General features: G+C 58.4%; 2 protein-coding genes across 2 annotated transcripts in view; one reads left to right on the forward strand and one right to left on the reverse strand.

Annotated features, from left to right (window-relative positions):
- Positions 1 to 10,233, reverse strand: part of VOLCADRAFT_79203 (uncharacterized protein) — a gene marked incomplete at its 5' end in the record, with an annotated part of 13,860 nt that extends 3,627 nt beyond the window's left edge. Inside the window, 17 exons of the mRNA XM_002946596.1 lie at positions 48 to 166; positions 426 to 578; positions 1,165 to 1,293; positions 1,500 to 1,574; positions 2,439 to 2,532; positions 2,939 to 3,087; positions 3,519 to 3,686; positions 4,029 to 4,073; positions 4,593 to 4,715; positions 5,758 to 5,865; positions 6,144 to 6,230; positions 6,481 to 6,600; positions 7,788 to 7,847; positions 8,494 to 8,643; positions 9,020 to 9,133; positions 9,645 to 9,728; positions 10,156 to 10,233. Of these exons, the coding sequence (XP_002946642.1) occupies positions 48 to 166; positions 426 to 578; positions 1,165 to 1,293; positions 1,500 to 1,574; positions 2,439 to 2,532; positions 2,939 to 3,087; positions 3,519 to 3,686; positions 4,029 to 4,073; positions 4,593 to 4,715; positions 5,758 to 5,865; positions 6,144 to 6,230; positions 6,481 to 6,600; positions 7,788 to 7,847; positions 8,494 to 8,643; positions 9,020 to 9,133; positions 9,645 to 9,728; positions 10,156 to 10,233 (1,856 nt within the window). The remainder of the gene's footprint in view (positions 1 to 47; positions 167 to 425; positions 579 to 1,164; positions 1,294 to 1,499; positions 1,575 to 2,438; positions 2,533 to 2,938; positions 3,088 to 3,518; positions 3,687 to 4,028; positions 4,074 to 4,592; positions 4,716 to 5,757; positions 5,866 to 6,143; positions 6,231 to 6,480; positions 6,601 to 7,787; positions 7,848 to 8,493; positions 8,644 to 9,019; positions 9,134 to 9,644; positions 9,729 to 10,155) is intronic.
- A 523-nt stretch (positions 10,234 to 10,756) lies between these two features.
- VOLCADRAFT_56004 (uncharacterized protein) lies at positions 10,757 to 11,346 on the forward strand (the record flags this gene model as incomplete). The annotated part of the gene is made up of 2 exons (XM_002946426.1): positions 10,757 to 10,795; positions 11,164 to 11,346. 2 exons carry the CDS (start codon positions 10,757 to 10,759, stop codon positions 11,344 to 11,346), a joined length of 222 nt encoding a protein of 73 aa, XP_002946472.1.
- Between the last annotated feature and the right edge of the window lie 9,163 nt (positions 11,347 to 20,509).

Genomic DNA, 20,509 nt, shown 5'->3' on the forward strand with positions numbered 1-20,509 from the left:
TCCTTGTTGGCCCTGCCCCGGGCGATCAAGTCGATCTGCTGCTCCACGTGCGCACGAACCTAATAACGGAAGCCAACGGAAAACAGTCAAGGGAAAAACTGAAACCAAGGGAAGTAACGAAGGACAGCGGGAAAGATGACTTCCCTTCGACATCCCTGTTCAACTCCTCGCCGCTACCATTGATTCATGACCTGAACAGGATCAATACTGATGATGACGTCCTGCGAATTGGCCCGGCCCGGGCCCCCGACGCCGGCCCTAAGCCAGGTAGCAGTCGCGATGATGGATGGCCACTCCTAGCTGCCGACGCATCCGTCTGAAGCAGCTTCAGCCCCATCTGAGTCCCTCCTCCTTTCCTTCTGTTACGCTCCTACACTCTCCACTCCTCCCCCAAACCCCTAAGCCTCCCCCTTAACCCCCGAGACCTCACACATCGAAACCCCGGCAGGTTGTCCTCCTCCCCGCCCCTCCCCTCCCGCCCCCACCTGCGGCTTACACAGCTCCGGATCAATGAGCTGGTAGCCCCGGATCAGGGTGATGCCCAGCTCCGTGGGCACCACCCGCCTGCCCGACTGGATCTGATAAACACGAGGGGGGTGGGGGGTGGGGGGTGGGGAGTGGGTCCAGGGGGGGTCGAAGGGGGGCCACACTGATGAGATGCGGAAATGAGGGGGAGAGATGCACGGCGTGTTTAGGTAGTTGTGGACAAGATACTCAGACAACGGTCAGGTGTACTGCTGGGGGGTGGTGATGGTGGTGGCGGTGATGGTGGTGGTGGTGGTGGTGGTAGTGGTGGTGGTGCTGGTGGTGACCCGTAATCCCGCTGTGATGGCCCGGTGGGTGAGTGGGTGGGTGGGTGGTAGTGGACGAGAGGAGACCACCACCACCGGAGGGATGAGAGGTACCGCTCACGTAAGTAACACAACCGTAAACACACACAAAGAAACACAGGCACAACTACAGAGACAGCACTCGCGAGTGGTTTAGACAGAGGGAGAGAGAGAGGAAAGAAAGGAAGAAGTATTTCTTCAGTTGGAGACCCACGCGTGACCGCGTGACTGGCCCCGTCCTCACTCACGGGCCAGCGGCGGTCTTCTTCCAGGACGTGACCAAGGAAACACTCCCACTCGCCGGGCGATCCCCTCTACCCGCCCCCAATCTCACCGTCACATAATTTCGCTCGCATATGTTGTTGATGTGTACGGGAATGGAGGCGTCCGTACCGATGCCGTGTTTCTCCATGAGGCCGATCAGGTCCGACTCCGTCAGGTAGTCCGGTGGGGAGGTGCGGCCCTGAACGTGTGCGGCAACCAGGGTTTGTGTGGGGGCGCCGACCCGGGTTGAGCGGAGGGGGAAGGGAAGGGGGAGAACCATATGGCGGGGAAGGGTAACGGAACGGCAAAAGAGAAAGTGCGTCGAAAACCTCAACACCAAGCCAGCGCGTCTTTCCCGCCTTTTTCCTTTTCCTCGGCAACACCCGTAACCTCCAACCTCTATACCTGATATAGCTCCAGGTCACTCAGGGGCAGATACTCTCCCGGGGTGAGGGGCGGCAGGGGCTCGGATTGGGTGGCCTGGGGGGCGAGCGGGGCGAGGGGGCAGGAAGTGGGGAAGGGGGGGGGCCCTGGGGGAGAGGTGAAGGGAGGGAAGTGGGGGAGAGTACCACCGACATTCCACTCCCAGGAGGCAGACCGCAGCTACTGGTAGAAAGTATCTTTGGTCGCCCCCCTTAATTAGTGCATAGGTACAGCAAGTCTTCATAAGAAGAGAAAGGAAAGAAATAAATCTAGAAGGAAAGAAGATAGAGGAAAAGGAGGTTTGGCACCGGGGGGTTCGGTAAGATACTACTTTGCGATGGAAGAGAGTTGGTCGTTTGGTGGTACGACGGTGTCAGGTTCAGTTTAGGTGAACGCTAAGCTATTGCACGAAACCAAGAAAAAGTCGAAGTGCAAAAAGATACATAATACGGTAAGTCACAGAAAGGAGACTGATGCAGTGTATATGTAGATATGAATCAGACCGCGAGGCACTACTGAAAAAGCTGATGATGTTGGAGAGCTTTGGGATGCGAGTCCATGTTGGAAGAAATGGATGGCGATGGCAATACTAGGCATCGTCTTTGCTGTTGGACGGCGATGGCCGGTGGAAGGGGTACGTGAACGTGTTGGCGGGGAGGTTGGGGTAGCCGACGGGGTTGGATGTACGGCAGGACGGACGCCAAAGACCACTGGAGAAGACATACGAATGACGAACTCCCACCCGCCCACCCAACCCCCTCCCTCGTCTTTTAACGCTTGCTCTTCTCCTCATTCGCGAAACCCCTCCCCCCTCCTCCGCCATCTCCCTCCCGAAACCCCTATACCCCAACATCATGTATGTTGTTGTTACATGACCCTCTAGGGGCCCTATCCCCCTAACACACACACAACCATACTCACCCTCCAAGGCATAATGGCCGTGAAACCCTGCCGTACAACCACACTGCCACTGGCGCTGAAGGTCTCACCATCTCCCTCGAACGTGGCCTTGGTCCTGGTAGGAGGTTGGGGGTGGTTAGGAAGTGGTTCGGAAGTGGTTAGAAGTGGTTCGGAGGTGGTTAGATATTGGATAGGGAGTGGTTAGAATTTATCTGTAAGGTAGGGGACATCTGCTGGCTGGGAAGACACATTTGGAAGCAGGGGGAACTGAACTTGGTACCCGCTTGTAAACTCGGGATGCCAACACACAGGACGCAATTTATTGGATTCCCGCGGGAAAGCACACATGAAGGAAGATAAACAGGAAGAAGGAAATTAGTAATGTCAAGTGCTGTGAGAACAACGACTACTACTAGGATGAAAAGGAGGATGATAGGTGCATGTAAATTTGCAACATATTGCTGTTCTTCTTTATCTGATTGTTTATTTTGCATCATCTTAACCTCGCGCCCGGGCCATACTTTCTGTAGACGGCGTCAGGCGATACGGAGCCAAGGAAGTGACGCGTCACGAAGTCGTACACCCGCCAGGCATCCCCCCCGCCCAGGTCGTCCTCCGTGGCGGCCCGTACCGGAGTGATGGGTGGGTGGTCGCCCACATCCGTACCCCCCTGAGCCAACAACGACAGCAACATTAACATAGTACGGCGAGGGGGGGGGTGTAAAGGGGATGTGAGGGGGAGTGCGGAAGGAGCAAGTTCGGGAGCAACGTCAAGTGCCAAACGCAGGAGGGGCTAATTACACAAACATATGCAAACAAACATACATACATACATACATACATACATACATACATACATACATACATACATACATACATACATACATACATACATACATACATACATACATACATACATACATACATACACACACGCTACGTTATCAATTACGACCATCATCACCACCTGCGGGAAGCCGCACAGGGCAGCAGCGACAGCAGCAATAGACCCCACCCCTTGCCCTCCCCTTAAAGCTCTCGTTTCCCGTTGCCTTCCTGGCCCCCCTCTCCCTCCTCCCCTTTCCCCCCCCCCCCACACACCTGTGGGTGCTTCACCCCCTGCTGCAGCAGAGCCGAAGCATACCCCCCGAATACGGGATGGTTCCGGAGGGCCGCCACAGTGCCGGTGATGTCAAAGTTGGGCGGGTAGGCGCTGCTCTCCGTACGGGGGTACGACAGGTAGCCGGCGGTGTACAGCCGCTCAGCGATCTGTACATCATTGCGGAGGCCCCCCATCCCGTCCCATTAGGCCAACACCACCTTCAATATCTCAAGTGCATTACATGGGGGCTGGGTGATGTGTGCATGCGGGGATAGACAGCAATCTAGATCACAGTCAAGAAGACACCCACCGGGGTTCGATTGTCTTTAAGGGTTTGTATCCCCTACCCCACCCCGTATCAACCCGGCCCCCCACCCCCACCCCCAGAATGCCTTTTGATCAGTTCTACTCCTGGTACACTCTTGCCCTGGCAGCAGCTTCACTCGTTCGTGGTTCGTCTTTCCCCCCCACCCCCACCCCCACCCCCTCCCCCTCTCCGACCCCGGCACCTGCATGGCGTGTGCGGGTCCCATACCCAGAGACGCGGAGGCCACCTGACTCCAGGGGGCCGAGGAGGTCCAGGGGGGCCGAGGTGGGGGTTCAGGGTCAGGAAAGGGTAAGAAGTTGGCGCAGGTAGCGGTGGAAGGGGGGGGCACAGCTGCTTCACGTGGAGGAGGACGAGGAGGGGGGAGAAGGGGAGGTGGGGGAGGGGAGGAGAAAGAGGAAGGGGAGGTGGGGGAGGAGAAGACGAGGTTGTTTTCCTCGCGGGCTCAGGTCATCAAAACACACGGACACGATCTTCCTCGATCTCCGACTCTACTTTCTAACCCTCAGACATGCGGGGTGTGCCTCTTCCCCTGCGTTTCGCCTCCGAAGCAGCTCATCCCCCCTGGACCTGCACCTGCACCTGCCCCTTTCCCTGCTCCGGCTGGCAAGGATGCACAACATGCACATGCGCGCGGTTTCTCGGTCCCATTCAGACAAGCACACACACATACAGAAATAGCCTCCTGCATCGCGCGAAACGCACGCCCGTGCTTCCCTCTACAACCCCCCTCCACCCGAAAACCCACTTTGAGCAGCTCCACCGTGTTCAGTCCATGCGGTCGCTGTTTCCTGTCCTCCTTCTCTACCACATCCACCACCCGCAGCCGCTTGGCCTCACGGACCAGGGACGCGAACAGCGCCCCCACGTCCTGGAAGGCGGGGCAGTGGGTGTGAGAGGTGGTGGGCGTGAGTGCGGGTGTGGAGAGTGATAGTGGTAGCGGGTGGGGGGATCGGGGAACATCATGGCATGGGAGGGGTTTGGGAGCCAACCGGGAAGGGCGATGCGCAAGTCAAATAGAACTAACTGCCCAACGATCTCCAAGGCACCCATTGCCCTGGGAATTAGCCTAAGGAAACGGCGCAAGGGAGGGGAGAAGGGAAGTGGGGGAAGGGTGCTAAGCAAAAGCACACACCTACTCAGGTTCCAAAGACCTCAACTGTTGGCAGTCCCACAGCCCCGTAGTGGGGGATTGGGGATTACAGGTGGGGTAGGGAGGGGGCTGCAAGGATGGAGGGGACACGGTAAGAAAGAACAAGCGGAGCGCCAGGGAGGGTGGCGACAGTGGGCTGGGCATGTGCGTGCGATAGGGTAAAGGATCCGCCCGATGGGAGGACCTAGGGGAAAGGGAAAGGGGAGGGGAGGCGGAAAGACGAACCACGAACGAGTGAAGCTGCTGCCAGGGCAAGAGTGTACCAGGAGTAGAACTGACCAAATGCCGTCCTTGAAGGCGGCGACCTCGGGATGACGTAGTGAAGAAGATGTCGGAAAAACTACCTACCTACCTAGCCGCCAAGACTAAAAAAGCTGAAGAAAGGCAGTAAGGCCAAGCCGTAAAGGTAGGTGTAGAGGCGGCGGAAAAGTAGTAAAAAAACTGCTGACGTGAAGCTGGAATAAAGTTTGCCGCCGGCCTGGCGGCGGCATTGACGAGGTTTGGCGAAGAACTGGCTGATTAGCTGGTGATAAAAAGCTGGTGGTATGCAAGTGCTCAAGGAGGGGGGAGGAGAACGGGAAGAAAAGGGAAATTAACCCCCAGGCCACCTGTTCCCCACCCCACGGCCCTAACGGGAGGAAGGGGGCTCCCTGGAGCCTGCCCCACATGCCATAAATGACCTCTCCAAGCCGGCCTGGACCTGAAACCCTAAAACCCTAAAACCGCACCGTACCGCGAATCCTCTGCCAAACAGCCGTACCTGGTCAAACACACGGCCCTTATCCCACTCCAGCTCCAGGGGTGTCCCCGCCTTGCTGGCACGTGGTCGTACGGACCAGAAGGGCTCCGGCTGGAAGGACACGATGGCCTGATCAGGAAACAGCATACAAACATACAACACACGCACACACATGTATGCATGGCCCCTCGGAGGAGTGCGAAGGGAGAGCAGAAGGCGTGAAATGTGAAGACAAGCAAGGATGCGGGGGGCAACAACCCCCCAACACCCCCCTGCCCAGCACCCCTACCCCCACAACCCCGACTGGCTAGTAGTTATGCTTTCTTTACTCTGCCGCAGCAGTCTTTCCTTGGCATCAGCTTCACTCGCTCGTGGTTCGTCTTTTTACCTCCGCACCCCCCACTCACCTGGTGTCTCTCCACACAGAAATTGAGAGTCGGCGTCTGACAGGGACCGTAGCTGATCACAGAAGCATCCAAATTGCCGTACCGACCCTGCAGCGGAGCAATGTGCACGGTGGAGAGCTACTGCCATGTACGGCGATACGTACGGCGCTAACTAACACCGGTGTACGATATGCTCAGGTCGCACCGTCCGGACGAAAGTCACGTACCACGCCACACGTCATTTCGTACCATACATCACACTCACATACCATGCCTCCTCTCCCGCCCTTAATTCGGCTGCCTCTCCCCCCCCCAAACACACAAATCAGCATCACACACATACACATATAATACACACGTCACGCGCCTGGAAGAACCTGGTTTGAAAGCGGGTGAATGACACCCCTACGCGGAGGTCCAGCTCCTGACGGGCATCCACTGCCAGGGCCTCAGCCTCATTGGGGAGCACCAGGTTGCTCTGAGGACCAGCAGGCGAAGGGGGGAGGGGGCGGGGGAGGGGGGAAAGACGAAAACCACGCGAGCGAGTGAAGCTGCTGCCAAGGAAAGAGTGCTGCGGCCGATGTACAGGACGGTAGCAGAACTGACCAGTCGGCGGTTGTGAAGAAGCAGTCCTCGGGATGATGTCGTGATGACGACAGGGGAAAACTACCTACCTAGCCGCCAAAACTAAAACAAGAGCGGAAGAAGAGCAGTAGAGCCAAGCCGTAAAATATTAAAGGTAGGTGTAAAGGCGGCGAAAAAGTAACAAAACCTGACGTGAGACGAGAACGGTGCTGACGTGAGCTGGAACAAAGTTTGTCGCCGGCCTGGCGGCGGCATTAAAGAGGCTGGAGCAAAACTAGTTGATAAGCTGGTAATAAACTGCTGGTGACATGCAAGTGCTCCTCCCAACCCCCAACACGCGCCCGACCCGACCGACCCGACTATCCTAGTCCGGCTAGCCGACCGACGCAACGCGATATACCGACAAAGCCCGACCCCCCTAGGACTCACCTGGCCAGGCAGCAGAAGTAGCGGGCAAAGGCACATGCGCGGAGGCAGAGGGGTGGCAAGGTTGTGAGCAGCAGGTGGGGGAAGGGAATTCATGGACAAAAGGACTAACCGGGGTTGGGTGGGAAAGGAAGTAGCCGGACGCTTCCGTTTTTGGGGGAAATGTGCGCGGGAAGGAAATCACGGGAAGGGCTGGTTGTGGCCGGGGGGCCCCATCCTGCTTGTCGCCGCATCGCACGTGCTGTGGTAGCAGCAGCATGATCCGTTGCTCTGTCCGCTAGCTCTGGATAGGAAAACAAGGCTCTACTTAGGATTTATCTGGTCGGGACTTTCTCTAGTTGGGGCATCGGGTACCCTCGTTATCTACAGCCAGTTCTAGCCGCCAACCACAACCCAGTCGCCAGCGCCACTGCAGCGCCTCCTCAGCCCATTTCCACAGGCTCTTGACATCACGCTTTTGTTCAATGCCGCTGGACAACGGAGCTCGCTTCCGTAAAGCTGTTCGCTGTTCGCTGTTCGCGCACCACCATCGGTATTTCCCTCGCCGCGGCTCAGAAGGTCATGCGGGTACATACACCATCCAGAGCGATGGTGTATCGCTGTCTACACCCGCAACGAACCTCTATTCCCCCAATCTCCCTCCACCGGCCCCACCATCGCCGCCCGGATCTCCGGTGCCGTAATGGCGGAGAAGCGAGCTCGGAGCACCGACTGCTGCTGCTGCTGGCCGCCCCCACCTCCACCTCCAGCTCCCAATCGCCGCGACATGTACGGCACCACGTTTTCCATCACCTGGGTCGGTCGGTGCGGTGTGGAGGGAAGGTGTTGTGGGGTCACTTAGCCACCATGCCAACGTGTGTGTATGTGTGTGTACGTGTGTGTATGTGTATGTGCATGTGTGTGCTGTGTGCTGTGGGGTTTGTGGTGAGGTGGAGGTAGGGGTTGGAGCGGCCCAACGAGTCAACTGCCCCCACGTCCCAAGCGCCAACTGTAGGAGTGTTGGTCAGGAAAGGGAGGAGGGAGCCATACGGCAACGAGATGACGGGGACCGCTCAGCCGTTGCTCAGGAGGGTTACGGCACTCGGTAACACCCCTCCCCTACCCGACGAACGCACCAGGGCCGCAGCGCCCCTTCCCCACTCTTTCCCCACTCTACATGCACTTTTCCCCTTACGCCCCCTGCCTCTCTTTCCGGCGCTCGTTGGACCAACACCTCCCAGCGCGTCCTCGTCGTGTCGCAACCGCTTTCCTGGGGGTACAGGTACACATTTCCTTGCCCAGCCCACACTCAGAAACTCAACTCAGTACCCCCCTCCCTCCCAATCACTCTTGTACACTCTTGCCCTGGCAGCAGCTTCACTCGTTCGCTCGGTTCGTCTTTCCCCTCCCTCCTAACCCCCCAACCCCCCACCTCGAAGCAGATGTTCTCCCCCTCCCTGTCGCAATCCAGCCACAACACCAACACGTCGCAGCCACGACCCTCCCGCTGCAGGTGCTCGCACACGTGGGCCTGATGCGGGGGGAGGGAGTGTCATGTGCAAGGAAATCAGAAATGAACTGCCGGAGGGAAGGGAGGAAAGAGGGGGGAAAGGTGGTGTGGTGTGGGGTTGGGGTTGGGAAACCCGCGGACATAGACACGGGCCCCACATGACGGAGTGAGTCTGCGGGCTGCAGCTACGCGCACATCTGTCGTCCAGCTCCTCATCCCCCGCGCACAGATACACAAACCTGAAACCAAACATCACCTACATAACGAGCTCCCAGTCGTGGACTGTTGGACCCTATTTCCCCCACTCTTTTCCCAATATATCGTAACGTGCACACAGACACACCGCTCGAAATCCCACCCTCGCTCCCTCCCCCCTCCCCCCCGCAGCCAACCTGACCTTGGGGTTTGCCTCCAGCTTCACGGTGGGTGCGTCGTACAGCTGAGCGGGATCCACTTTGTCCCAGCTGTTGAAGGCCGCCGTGAAGTCGATGGAGTACACGTGACCGATCACCTGTACAGCAGAGTGCAAAGTGGGTTTCGGAGCGGGGCGGACAAAACGCACGGAAACCGTCGGGCCACTACCACACCCCTCAGACCGTCGTTTCCTGCATCATTTTCTGCATCATGTAGCATCAACCCTGTGATCATAATAATCATTCAGTAAGTATCATCACACAACAAACCCACGACTCACTCATGCGTGACATTGGCCTTCAGACCGGTACACCAGACCGCGACGGCACGGCCCCAACCACCTGCCTGACATGCTATCGACATACATACATACTCGCGCGTTTCCTCTTGTTGCGCGGCTGAGTTCCATAACAGACGCACACACGCACATATCTCCTCTTCGCGGCTCGGTTTTACGAACGCAGAGACTCACCTACACATTAATACACACCCCTTGGCCATTACTTGACTACCTACCGTAATGGTCACCACGCGGCTATTGCAAATATCACTTACAGAAAAGAGATAAACGCACGCACCGTATGACACTCCCCCCCCCCCCCACTTACCGACGTCATTTTGAAGCGGGCAGGCTGTCCGCGGAAACGGCCCTCGAACTCATGCACATCCAGGGCAGCGCGCCGTGAGGACAGCTGTCATGCTCAGCTCCCACAGGCAGGGCAGCGAGGCATAACCAGGAAGACACGCAGACCGGAATATGTTATGACAGTGAGCGTGTGTGTGCATCGCGGCAAGGGAGCAGGGGGGATGCTGGAGAGGATAGGGGACGGGGAATTGGAAAAGCCCGAAATGTCTGGTGTTGCCGATATGTTAGCAGCACAGCCAAGGCTATGCCCCTACGTGTGCAACTCGATGGTGGCCAAGTCGTGTGTGAGCGCTGTATGTCGTGTGCAGGTGAATAAATGAGACAGAAATTAAGGGGGTCCGCGTATGGTTTGGGGGTGCCCGTCTTTGTGGCCCCGATGGGCTAAACCCCGAATCCCATTCCGGAACCCCCTCGGTCCTCTGACTTAAGCGCATACGCTGCAAGCTGATCCCAGGTGATCCTTATCATCTCACCCTTCCATCGGAAAGTATCTGTGCAATTGACTGTGCCAAAGATGGCTTCTCGGCGACCATGAACACGCTGAGCGCCATGGTTGGCAGGCGTGCGTAGAAGGCGAACTCTGAAGCTGCGAGTTCTGATAAAGAATGATTTGAAGCTAAGACCCGCTGCCCAGGAAAGCATCCATCGCAAATTTAGCAGTAACCAGTACGCGAAACCAACAAATTGCCGTGGTCAAACCATGATGCCAGCAAGGGCAGTAACAAAAAGGCCTGCATTTTACATTGTAATCACAAAGCGACAATAAAACGCATGTCTTCACACGCGAGTTGGCAAGAAGGGAGTTGTAAGTTAAAGTACGGCTCCTTCATGGCAACATAACGAGCTCGATGTAACACTCAGGTACGTGAGTGCATTCAATCCTTCCAATCACGGTTCTTAGGCATCAATCAGGAACTTCGCTAATATTGTTGACACCCCAAAACTGCGGATACTGTTTGATTTAGAGCTTCCTTACTGTTATACTAGTTTATACACATCGTAGTGTGCGGGACGTATACAGTGCATATTGTGGTCTGAGTCTGGGGGGCTTGGAGCTAGCGCGGACGAGGACGAATGATTGAGGTTGTTCTTAACGATCGCTTGGGGAAAAAGGTAGGAAATAGGCACGGGAGTTACGCGACCCTTCAGATAGCACGCCGTGGACGGGCTGCGATGGGTTGCGCTTCCAGAAACGTGTCATGCGGGACAAGCCCTTTGCACGTTCAGCGTGTCGATTGTAGACATGCATCCGACCGGACGCAACCTGGATTCTGCTGCTGGACATGTGATGAGTGCATACCTGACTGACGCATGCCGTCTAACCGTCAGTACCTGCATACACGCAACCCAGCGGTCATGCTCACTCCACCACGCTTCGCCCATCCCTTTTTTTCGCACAATAACCCCCGACCCCGACCCCACTCCCTTTCCTTTCCAATCCCCTCCCATCCGGGCCCCCCCTCTCTTTGCGCGCAAGCCAGGTTCGAGTCAAGTGCAACGAGGATGACACCATCGGGGACCTCAAAAAGCTGGTGGCGGCGCAAACAGGGACACGGCCCGATAAGATCCGCATCCAGAAGTGGTACACCATCTACAAGGACCACATCACACTAGCCGACTATGAGATCCACGACGGCATGGGTCTGGAGCTATACTATAACTGAGTGTTGACAAGGGACCGTTTCTTCCTTATCAGCGCATTGGACGTATCAAGATTTGCATGTCTGTAGGATTTTGCACTGCAGCCTTGACAGTGCTTGGAGGCTTTCCAAAGTGCAAACGTGGGCGGGTCGTTGCTGCCGGTTCTGGTTGGGTGTTGGCGTAATATGGAGGTGAGGGATCATGGACCAGCCAGCCCTGTGGATATATTGGGAAGTGTACATTTGGGATAGTGGGCCGACGGGGATGATGTTGGGCCGGCGGCAAGATGGAGCTGTGCATAGGAAGGGACGGACACAGCTCGCCCGGGTGGTGAGCTAGGTACAGTTTAGGCGGGTCCAGCCCGGAAGGCGGGCACCAACTTGTCGGGATGTGCTCCAGTCACATCGAGTAGCACCAGCACAACATCGGGACGGGACTGAGGTGGCATTGTCTGACGGCAGCATACATGTGTTGGTAGGGGGTGCGTTACAGCAGCGGCGGCAGGTAACCTGCTTGCATAGCCGTTGCCGGTTGATGGCTGGGGATATGGCAGGAGGCAATGAGGCTGGTTTGGGCAGCTGAGGTCCTCCGCGTGTACCCCTTGTCCCCGTTCCGGGGGAAGGCATGTCCTGTGCTCCCTCGTACCCCCGGGGGCCTTATCCGAGCCGTGTGCCAATGCAGGGCCCGGAGCCCATGTGCTTCGCCTACGTCAATCCGCGCCTAAGTCTGTTCGTTGGGCGGGGGTGCCGTTGCAGCTGCGGCTTGTGAACTTTCTGGAAAGCCGGGCGGTGCAGACGCACGTGTCTGGACCCTGTAGATCTTGACGTTTGGTAGCTTGGCAAGATGGGGACGGCTGAGAGGATGCCTTCTCGGCGGCGCTAGGGTGTATGGTGGCGTTGTGGGTAACTCGCGCGTCGCTACCCTGTTCGCAGGGGCGTGTCAGAGGCAAAGGGTTTGTCGTATGCCGTAAGCACAGGGAGCCAGTATGCTCATTGGAAGGGTAACACGAACAATGACATAACGGTACGGCATTGCGGGAATGATCTGCGATGTCGGTCTAGCAGCTGAGGTTAGTGCCTGCAGGCCCAATATGTCGCCTGAAGGCGGCTCTTGTGTGTGTATATTTGTGCGTGTGTCTGCGTGCCCCACTCTCGATGTACGTGCTGGTTTCACCCGATTTGGACATGGGTTTGAATGGATGCCTGTAAGCCATAGGCACCGAGGCCACGCTCGGCTCTTCCCTACATGCTTTCAGGCCACATTTGCTTCGGTGCTTGGAGCTGGGTGTCTTTCCTAGCTGTTTGCGATTTGCTGCTGCTCATATGGCGCTTTTGGCAGGCCGCCACACCAGTATAAGGAAAGACACCTCTTGACGGAAGATCCCACTGCGTTTTCTGTAATCAAATGGAAAAATGAAATGCTCAGCTGCCAACCTTCTATACGGAAGCCTGTCTCGGCATATGCTTGTGGTGTGCGTGAAAACGGATGGATGCACTACGTACAGTTTCATGATCATGTACTTCAAAGTGCTGCGCCACTCCTGATGGGACACGCGTGGAAGGCACGTGAAGATGAACAGTAATCGACCGGGTGGGCAGACATAAGCACGCGTCCCCGGCTCGCGTGGCAGGCGGCTGCCTGCGGGTGCGCAGGCGGTAAGTTAGCTGCTTCGGCTGGATGGGGCTCAAAAATACAGTAAAGAGATTTTGTACCCTTTTATTCTGTGTTTCACTTGTTGGCCACCTAGGTAGGAACGCCGTTAGGTTAAAGGGCACTGCCTTCGTGAGAGGTCTCGCGAAGCCCTGTCGCAACCCGTGCTTTTGTAACCGTTTGAAGCTGTAGCCCTTTAGCGGTCCGTTACGGTCCTTTCCTCCAAAACGAGTAGTCTTGGAAGAAAACTGTCAAGGAAGAAAAATCGCGCTTATTAGTCTCCTAAAAAAATAAAAGATAAATTATATATTTTGTTTTATTTATTGATGGTGCTTGCAGTTGCCTCAAGGCCGCTGAATATTTCCTCCTTTGGAGATAAAAAATTCCGGTCAACCTCATGGCTATTACTGCATACTTCAAGGATCAAATCGGGGTTCAATGATCTATATTTGAATTGGATTTCCGAAAACTGATTAGCTGCAAGGAGAAATGTACTGGCAACCGGCCGTCCTTCCGTTTCTTTCCTTCGACGGCAAAAGGCTGGCAAAAGAACATGTCCAAACCAGCGACAATTGCTATTGATTAAGTGCTCGTCCTGTAGTGCAGTACGGCAAGTGCGGCGCAGGGAGGCGCAGACCAGAACTGGCCAGAGGACAGGGACTGATACTGTAGTTCGTTACAAAGATTAGCGGAGAACAAAGCGCTAAATCCAGACAACACAAGTTCGCCAGTCAACCGTGCAAGCAAGTGCAAGTCAGAACGTCGTTTGTTGGGGAATAGGGATGTCAAAAATAACAATATACAATACATATGGACTCAGTTTGATAAGGAAGGAAATCAGTGAACACAGCGTTACTGGCACATCGGGCGTCAGTAACAGCGAAGAGATGGCCGAGCGGGATGAAGTGCGCGGCGGAGTCGGAGAAGGTCCGGAGGAGAACGAAGTAATGGCTATGACGAAGGCGATAAGAATGGCACGCGACGGAAACACTCAGAAGGGGACGTTGTGATTATCACCGGACTGCGCTCCTTATCCCGCGTTGTCTGAAAGCAGGCGCAGCCAGCTGCAACTAGGCCTACCCGGTTGCGTGTAAGAGGGAAAGGGGTGTCCCGGAACCGGCCGCAAAGGCTTGGCAGCTACGCATATTTTGCTGGGGAATGGGGTGATCCGGCTAGGAGGGGACGGCGCCGCGGCGGAGAGGTCATTGCTTTGAGGTTGAGCTCAACGTGGTTTATTATCACCACGGGTTACTGCCAGGTGCCCAGCTGGAGCCCACCGAAGCGCCCGGACCGCCTTGCGCTCATCGGGGAGCTACGCCCCGCAAAGGGTAGCAACTAGACTCAGGAAGCCTGCGCAATAACGAGTGCCCACGGCCGGTAGGCTTTACCCGGGTGATGATCTCAGGGAGAGAAACGCCCGCGTTGCGTTGTGCTGATCCGAAAGGCCAGCCCCAGGGGGTGCGCGGTGAAGTACCCAGGCTGCGTGGCCTTGGGCCGGTAGGCTTAGATGCGTTTAGCTGGAAGGCCAGCACCAGGACTGGGTTGCCTTAGGCCAGTAGCATAAGAAGAGTTTATCCGGAAGGCCAGCCCAGGGGGTATGCTCTCGCGCGGCGAAGCACCCAGGCTGAGTTGCCTTAGGCCGTTAGACTGGGTCGCGTTTGTCCGGAAGGCCAGCCCCAGCGGGTATGCTCTCGCGCGGCGAACCACCCAGGCTGAGTTGCCTTGGGCCGGTAGACTGGGTCGCGTTTATCCGGAAGGCCAGCCCCAGCGGGTATGCTCTCGCACGGCGAAGCACCCAGGCTGAGTTGCCTTGGGCCGGTAGACTGGGGTCAAGTTTATCCGGAAGGCCAGCCCCAGCGGGTATGCTCTCGCGCGGCGAAGCACCCAGGCTGAGTTGCCTTGGGCCGGTAGACTGGGTCGCGTTTATCCGGAAGGCCAGCCCCAGCGGGTTTGCTCTCGCACGGCGAAGCACCCAGGCTGAGTTGCCTTGGGCCGGTAGACTGGGGTCACGTTTATCCGGAAGGCCAGCCCCAGCGGGTATGCTCTCGCGCGGCGAAGCACCCAGGCTGAGTTGCCTTAGGCCGTTAGACTGGGTCGCGTTTGTCCGGAAGGCCAGCCCCAGCGGGTATGCTCTCGCGCGGCGAACCACCCAGGCTGAGTTGCCTTGGGCCGGTAGACTGGGTCGCGTTTATCCGGAAGGCCAGCCCCAGCGGGTATGCTCTCGCACGGCGAAGCACCCAGGCTGAGTTGCCTTGGGCCGGTAGACTGGGGTCAAGTTTATCCGGAAGGCCAGCCCCAGCGGGTATGCTCTCGCGCGGCGAAGCACCCAGGCTGAGTTGCCTTGGGCCGGTAGACTGGGTCGCGTTTATCCGGAAGGCCAGCCCCAGCGGGTTTGCTCTCGCACGGCGAAGCACCCAGGCTGAGTTGCCTTGGGCCGGTAGACTGGGGTCACGTTTATCCGGAAGGCCAGCCCCAGCGGGTATGCTCTCGCGCGGCGAAGCACCCAGGCTGAGTTGCCTTGGGCCGGTAGACTGGGTCGTGTTATTCACAAGGCCAGCCCAGCAGGTTTTGCTCTCGGACAGCGAAGCACCCAGGCGGAGCTGCCTTGGGCCGGTAGGTTGCGTTGCGTTTATCCGCAAGGCCAGCACCCGCAAGGTTTTGCTCTCGGACAGCGAAGCACCCAGGCGGAGCTGCCTTGGGCCGGTAGGTTGCGTTGCGTTTATTCACAAGGCCAGCCCAGCAGGTTTTGCGCTCGGACAGCGAAGCACCCAGGCGGAGCTGCCTTGGGCCGGTAGTTTGCGTTGTGTTTATTCACAAGGCCCGCACCCGCAAGGTTTTGCTCTCGGACAGCGAAGCACCCAGGCGGAGCTGCCTTGGGCCGGTAGGTTGCGTTGTGTTATCCGCAAGGCCAGCACCCGCAGGTTTTGCTCTCGGACAGCGAAGCACCCAGGCGGAGCTGCCTTGGGCCGGTAGTTTGCGTTGTGTTTTATCCACAAGGCCCGCACCAGCAGGTTTTGCTCTCGGACAGCGAAGCACCCAGGCGGAGCTGCCTTGGGCCGGTAGTTTGTGTTGCGTTTATCCGCAAGGCCAGCCCCAGGGGGGTATGCTCTCGCGCAGCGAAGCACCCAGGTTGAGTTGCTTTGGTCCGGTAGGTTGCGTTGGGTTTATCCGCAAGGCCCGCACCAGCAGGTTTGCTCTCGGACAGCGAAGCACCCAGGCGGAGCTGCCTTGGGCCGGTAGTTTGTGTTGCGTTTATCCGCAAGGCCAGCCCCAGGGGGTGTGCTCTCGCGCGGCGAAGCACCCAGGCTGAGTTGCCTTGGGCCAGGAGGATGGGTCGCATGTATCCGGAAGGCCAACCCCAGGGGTTACGCTCTCACGCGGCGAAGTACCCAGGCTGGGTTGCTTTGGGCTGGTAGGTTGTGTTGTGTCCGCCCGGAGGACCAACCCCAGCGGGATTGTTCTCGTGTAGCGGAGCACCCAGACGGAGTGCATGGGGCCAGAAGTGGACGAGGAGGACTTGGAGCCAGAAAGGGGAGATAACTCGGACAGCAGCAATGGATGAGGTGCAGTTGTGGAGGCACGTCGGTGAGGGCGGCATCGGGGCAACGGGTACCAAGGGTCGGAAGCTCGTCCTGACAGCCCAAGCCAGGGCTAAGAGGACCAGGTGGAAGAGGAGAAGCGAATGGTGGCGCGGTTTCCTGAGTCACAGATTAGAAGGCATGGAAGCCACCCCTGGGGTGCGGAAGCCAGGAAAGGACGGGAGGATAAACGGCAGCAGTCAGACGCTTGGGCTGAGGATTAGGCCCGGGAGACGCAGCTAGCCAACGCGGGAGCGGGAGCCCGGTATCCGGCAGCAGCCACTGGCCTGAAAGAGCAGCCTCAGGCGAACCGGGGCGTCCGGGAGAAGGCCATCCAAGAGGCACATGGCCGCCGTAAGGAAACAACATGGCAGCCCCGGAGGCGCTGCATTACGAGGTCGTTGGCCGCGTCCCAACATCCCAGCTGTGGGAGGCCCCGGAGGGCCAGGTTGGAGTAATGGCGCCAAGCCACCACGCAATGCGGGTGGTAAACCCGCAGTCGTGTTAGGCTAGAGCGGGAGGACGAGGTGCTCGAGGACGCATTGGCTAAGGTGGGCCCGGGGATGGCCAAGGAATTGCGTGAGTGCTGCAGTGATTCTGCAGGGCCGCAACATCAGCGCGTTGGGGTGTACATCGGGCAAAAGCCAAACTCGCTTCTCAAAGGACACTTCACGGGGCAAATTACTGGATACCTGGTGCCATGGAACTGAGTGGGGAAGAGTGAGTTCAAGCTACAGCAGCAGGCCCGCGAATGCCGGGTGTTCGGGTTAGAGGCGGCCCTCCAGGCTGTGGATGTCAGGCTCCGATGTTCAAGGAGTTGCGGGAGTGAACCTGGCCGGCCGTGGTACTGTTCACGCGCACGGCCGTGAAGTTCCCAGGGGCGCATGGCAGCTGGCTCACAGCCTACTAAGGAATTTAGGAGGAGGTTGGCATTGAGCGCAGGAAGAGTGTGGGCGGCAGAACGGCATGGGAAGGGCGGCAATCGGGGGTTCCCGGCTTCCACGACCAGAGGAGCGCAAGTCGTAGCCCGGTGGGTGTGGGCTACCAGGGCCTAGTTAACCCGGGAACGCCTCACGGTGAGGGGCCGCGATGGACCGCGGCTGAGCCCGCCTGCCAGCGTAGTGGTGGCTCTAAACCGGGAGCTGGGTCGGCGGGGATACCAGGAATTGGGGGAGGAGCAGATCACGGAGAGCGTGTACAGGGGCTATGTGAATGGCACTGACTTGTGTACTAGCTACGCGGGGAAGGGGCCCTGTGTTAAGGTGCAGGTTGGGCAGCGCTGCCGGTATGAACACCCAGCAACGGAGGCAGTACGGGTGGCCCAATGGGCGGACGCCCTCGTTAGCCACAACGGGGCGCCGCGCAAGGAGACCCAAGCCCAGAAGCCCAGGCTTACTGTGTTAACTGCGATCAAGCGGGGGATAGAAGGGGGAAGGAGCCGGAGGATCTAGCACTGGCCACCACACGGACACCCGGGAGGAGGAGGGAGCTGATCTGGACGAACGGCTGTCGTGAAACGATGACCCTTGTGAAGGCAGCAAGTGGGTGAGTGAGGAGCAGAAAGGGGAGAACCCGGCGTCACAGGACGAACACCAGCAAGGGGAGCGGGGACACCCAAGGAAGCGTGCAGCGAGGCATACAGCTGCTCCAGGAGGCCGGACAGAGGCTACAGCCTCTAGGGCGACATGACGCTGAAGATCAGCAGAATGAGAAAGAGTTGTAGAAGAGATCGTCTTTCGCTTCCGGACCCGAGGACTGCCAGCCAGGAAAGCTACTTACACATGTAGCAGTGTGGTGAGAGGTCTTCCAGGCAGCTAAAGAAGATGCCCGCTCACGGACAGAGACGTTGGCTAGGCCACCTGGAGGGAGGGCTCCAGCTGGAGTGGGTGTCGTGCGAACACCCAGGACAACAAATAGTGCCTGAGCGGGACCGCAAGCTAGCTATTGTGCAGGAGTTGCTGCAGGTCGCGATGCTGGACTGCAACCCGGAAATAATAATGGCAGGTCACCGGCCGCATGCAGTGCAGTTCCCACAGAGGCGTCGTTACAGCCGAGTTAAGCACGGCTCTCTGCGGTGGGATACTGCATGTTGATTAAGTGCTCGTCCTGTAGTGCAGTACGGCAAGTGCGGCGCAGGGAGGCGCAGACCAGAACTGGCCAGAGGACAGGGACTGATACTGTAGTTCGTTACAAAGATTAGCGGAGAACAAAGCGCTAAATCCAGACAACACAAGTTCGCCAGTCAACCGTGCAAGCAAGTGCAAGTCAGAACCCCGCCCACCCGCCCGTCGATGTGGTGGGGAGAGGGGAGGAGGACGAGCCACGAAGTGAGCGCCAGTGCTAAGAGGGGCGGCACCAGCAGGAGGCGGAGGCTAGGATTTGGGACCGGAGCCGCGAGGGACACGAGTGGGCCGAGAGGCGTCAGTATAACGCTCCAGGACTTGAGCGCTGCGGATCTGGGAGAACACGTGGAGCTCCGCGCGGGATGCGCCAGCGGCCTGCGTGGCCTGGATAGTACCACGACGAAACCCATGAGGAGTTTGCCCGACGTAGACACCAGCCTCCTCCAGGTGTTTGCCCACTCGCATGGCTAACGCGCTGCTGGAAAACGGACGCTCCACGAAGCGTTGGTGACCCCGGTCAGTGGGACGGAAGAGGTAGTCGGAGATTGCAGACCCTTGGGGGGCGTCGGGGGCATGGCACAGCTGCCAATAGAGGGCGAGGGTGCGGATGAAGCAGTGTCGCGGAGAAGGGTCGGGGCGCAGTTCCAAAGGGGGGGCTCGACGCCCCTTGGATGTTTTGGTCCCGAGTTGTTCGATCCGTAAGGAAAGCGAGGGGTAAGCACCAAACGGGTCCGGCAGAGGTAGGGGAAACCCACGGAAGGGACCCCCACCGCGCGGGTCACGGAAGTCGCGTAGCCGCAGTTTGCCGGTGTCGTGGCCGCGGTAGCTGGTGTGCCACATGAATTGGCAGCAAAGCAGGTCGCGTAGTAACAGCAGCCGGGTCAGGGAGGTGGTGGAAGCCTGGAATCCGGACCAGAGGTGGTCCATGAGGGTGGTGAAGTCGCTAGGGCTGAGTGGTACGGCGGCTTGCTCCTCATAGCCACGGTCGGCGGCGAGACGACTATAGCCAGTCTTGTAGGAGGACAAGGCGCTGGAGCAGCAGGGGTTGCCGATGCCGGTTTCACGGTCGTAAGTGCTGCCACGGCCCAAGCGGTTAAACAGTCCGGAGAGTAGACCCAGGTGATTGTTGACGGTGTTGGGGCTCGGCTCGTCCACACGGCGGTTGGGGAGCCAGTGCGCCTCCAGGTAGACGAGTAGGTCGTCATCAGTGCAGGATAGCAGGGTACGGCCATGAGGCAGGGTGGCCAGCCATGCAGAGAGGTCACGACCGGCAGCCTCCTGGCGGGCAATGGTTTCGCGAGCCAGCGAGTTGTCGCAGACGGTGGCGGCCTTCGCGAGGGCGACGGTATAAAGCTGACGGCTGGAAGGTGGGTCCAGTACGGCAGAGGGTATGGAAGCGGGGCGGATGCGCGCGGCTAAGATTTGGGGCAGAGTAGGCTCCGGCAGTGCCTGCAGGGCAGAAGAAGGTAGGCGAGGTAAGCGCGACGGAAAGAAGAGACAGGACCCAGACGCGGGGGCAAGCCTACCGGGGGGGCAGCATCAGAGAGGCCGGGGGCGCGAGACAAGTCCAGAGCGGGCATCGGGCCTACAGAAAGGGCGGAGGGGTTGGGCCCCCGAGGGGCAGGAACGGACGGAAGTAAGGTAGTTGACGAGCCAAGGAGGGGCGCCCCAAGTAGGGCCGGGGGAGGCAAGGAAAGCCTACCCGGCACCGGACAGGCAAGGGGTGAGTCCTGCAGTCAGGTAGGCAGTCGTAAGAGAGGGCCGGAGAAACGGATGCGCAGAGAGAGGGGGCGCGCACCGGGTAGGCAGAAGGCCCAGTCGGATGATGAGGGGCC

Source organism: Volvox carteri (genome assembly GCF_000143455.1).
Source record: "Volvox carteri f. nagariensis unplaced genomic scaffold VOLCAscaffold_3, whole genome shotgun sequence".
Taxonomy (NCBI): Eukaryota; Viridiplantae; Chlorophyta; class Chlorophyceae; order Chlamydomonadales; family Volvocaceae; genus Volvox; species Volvox carteri.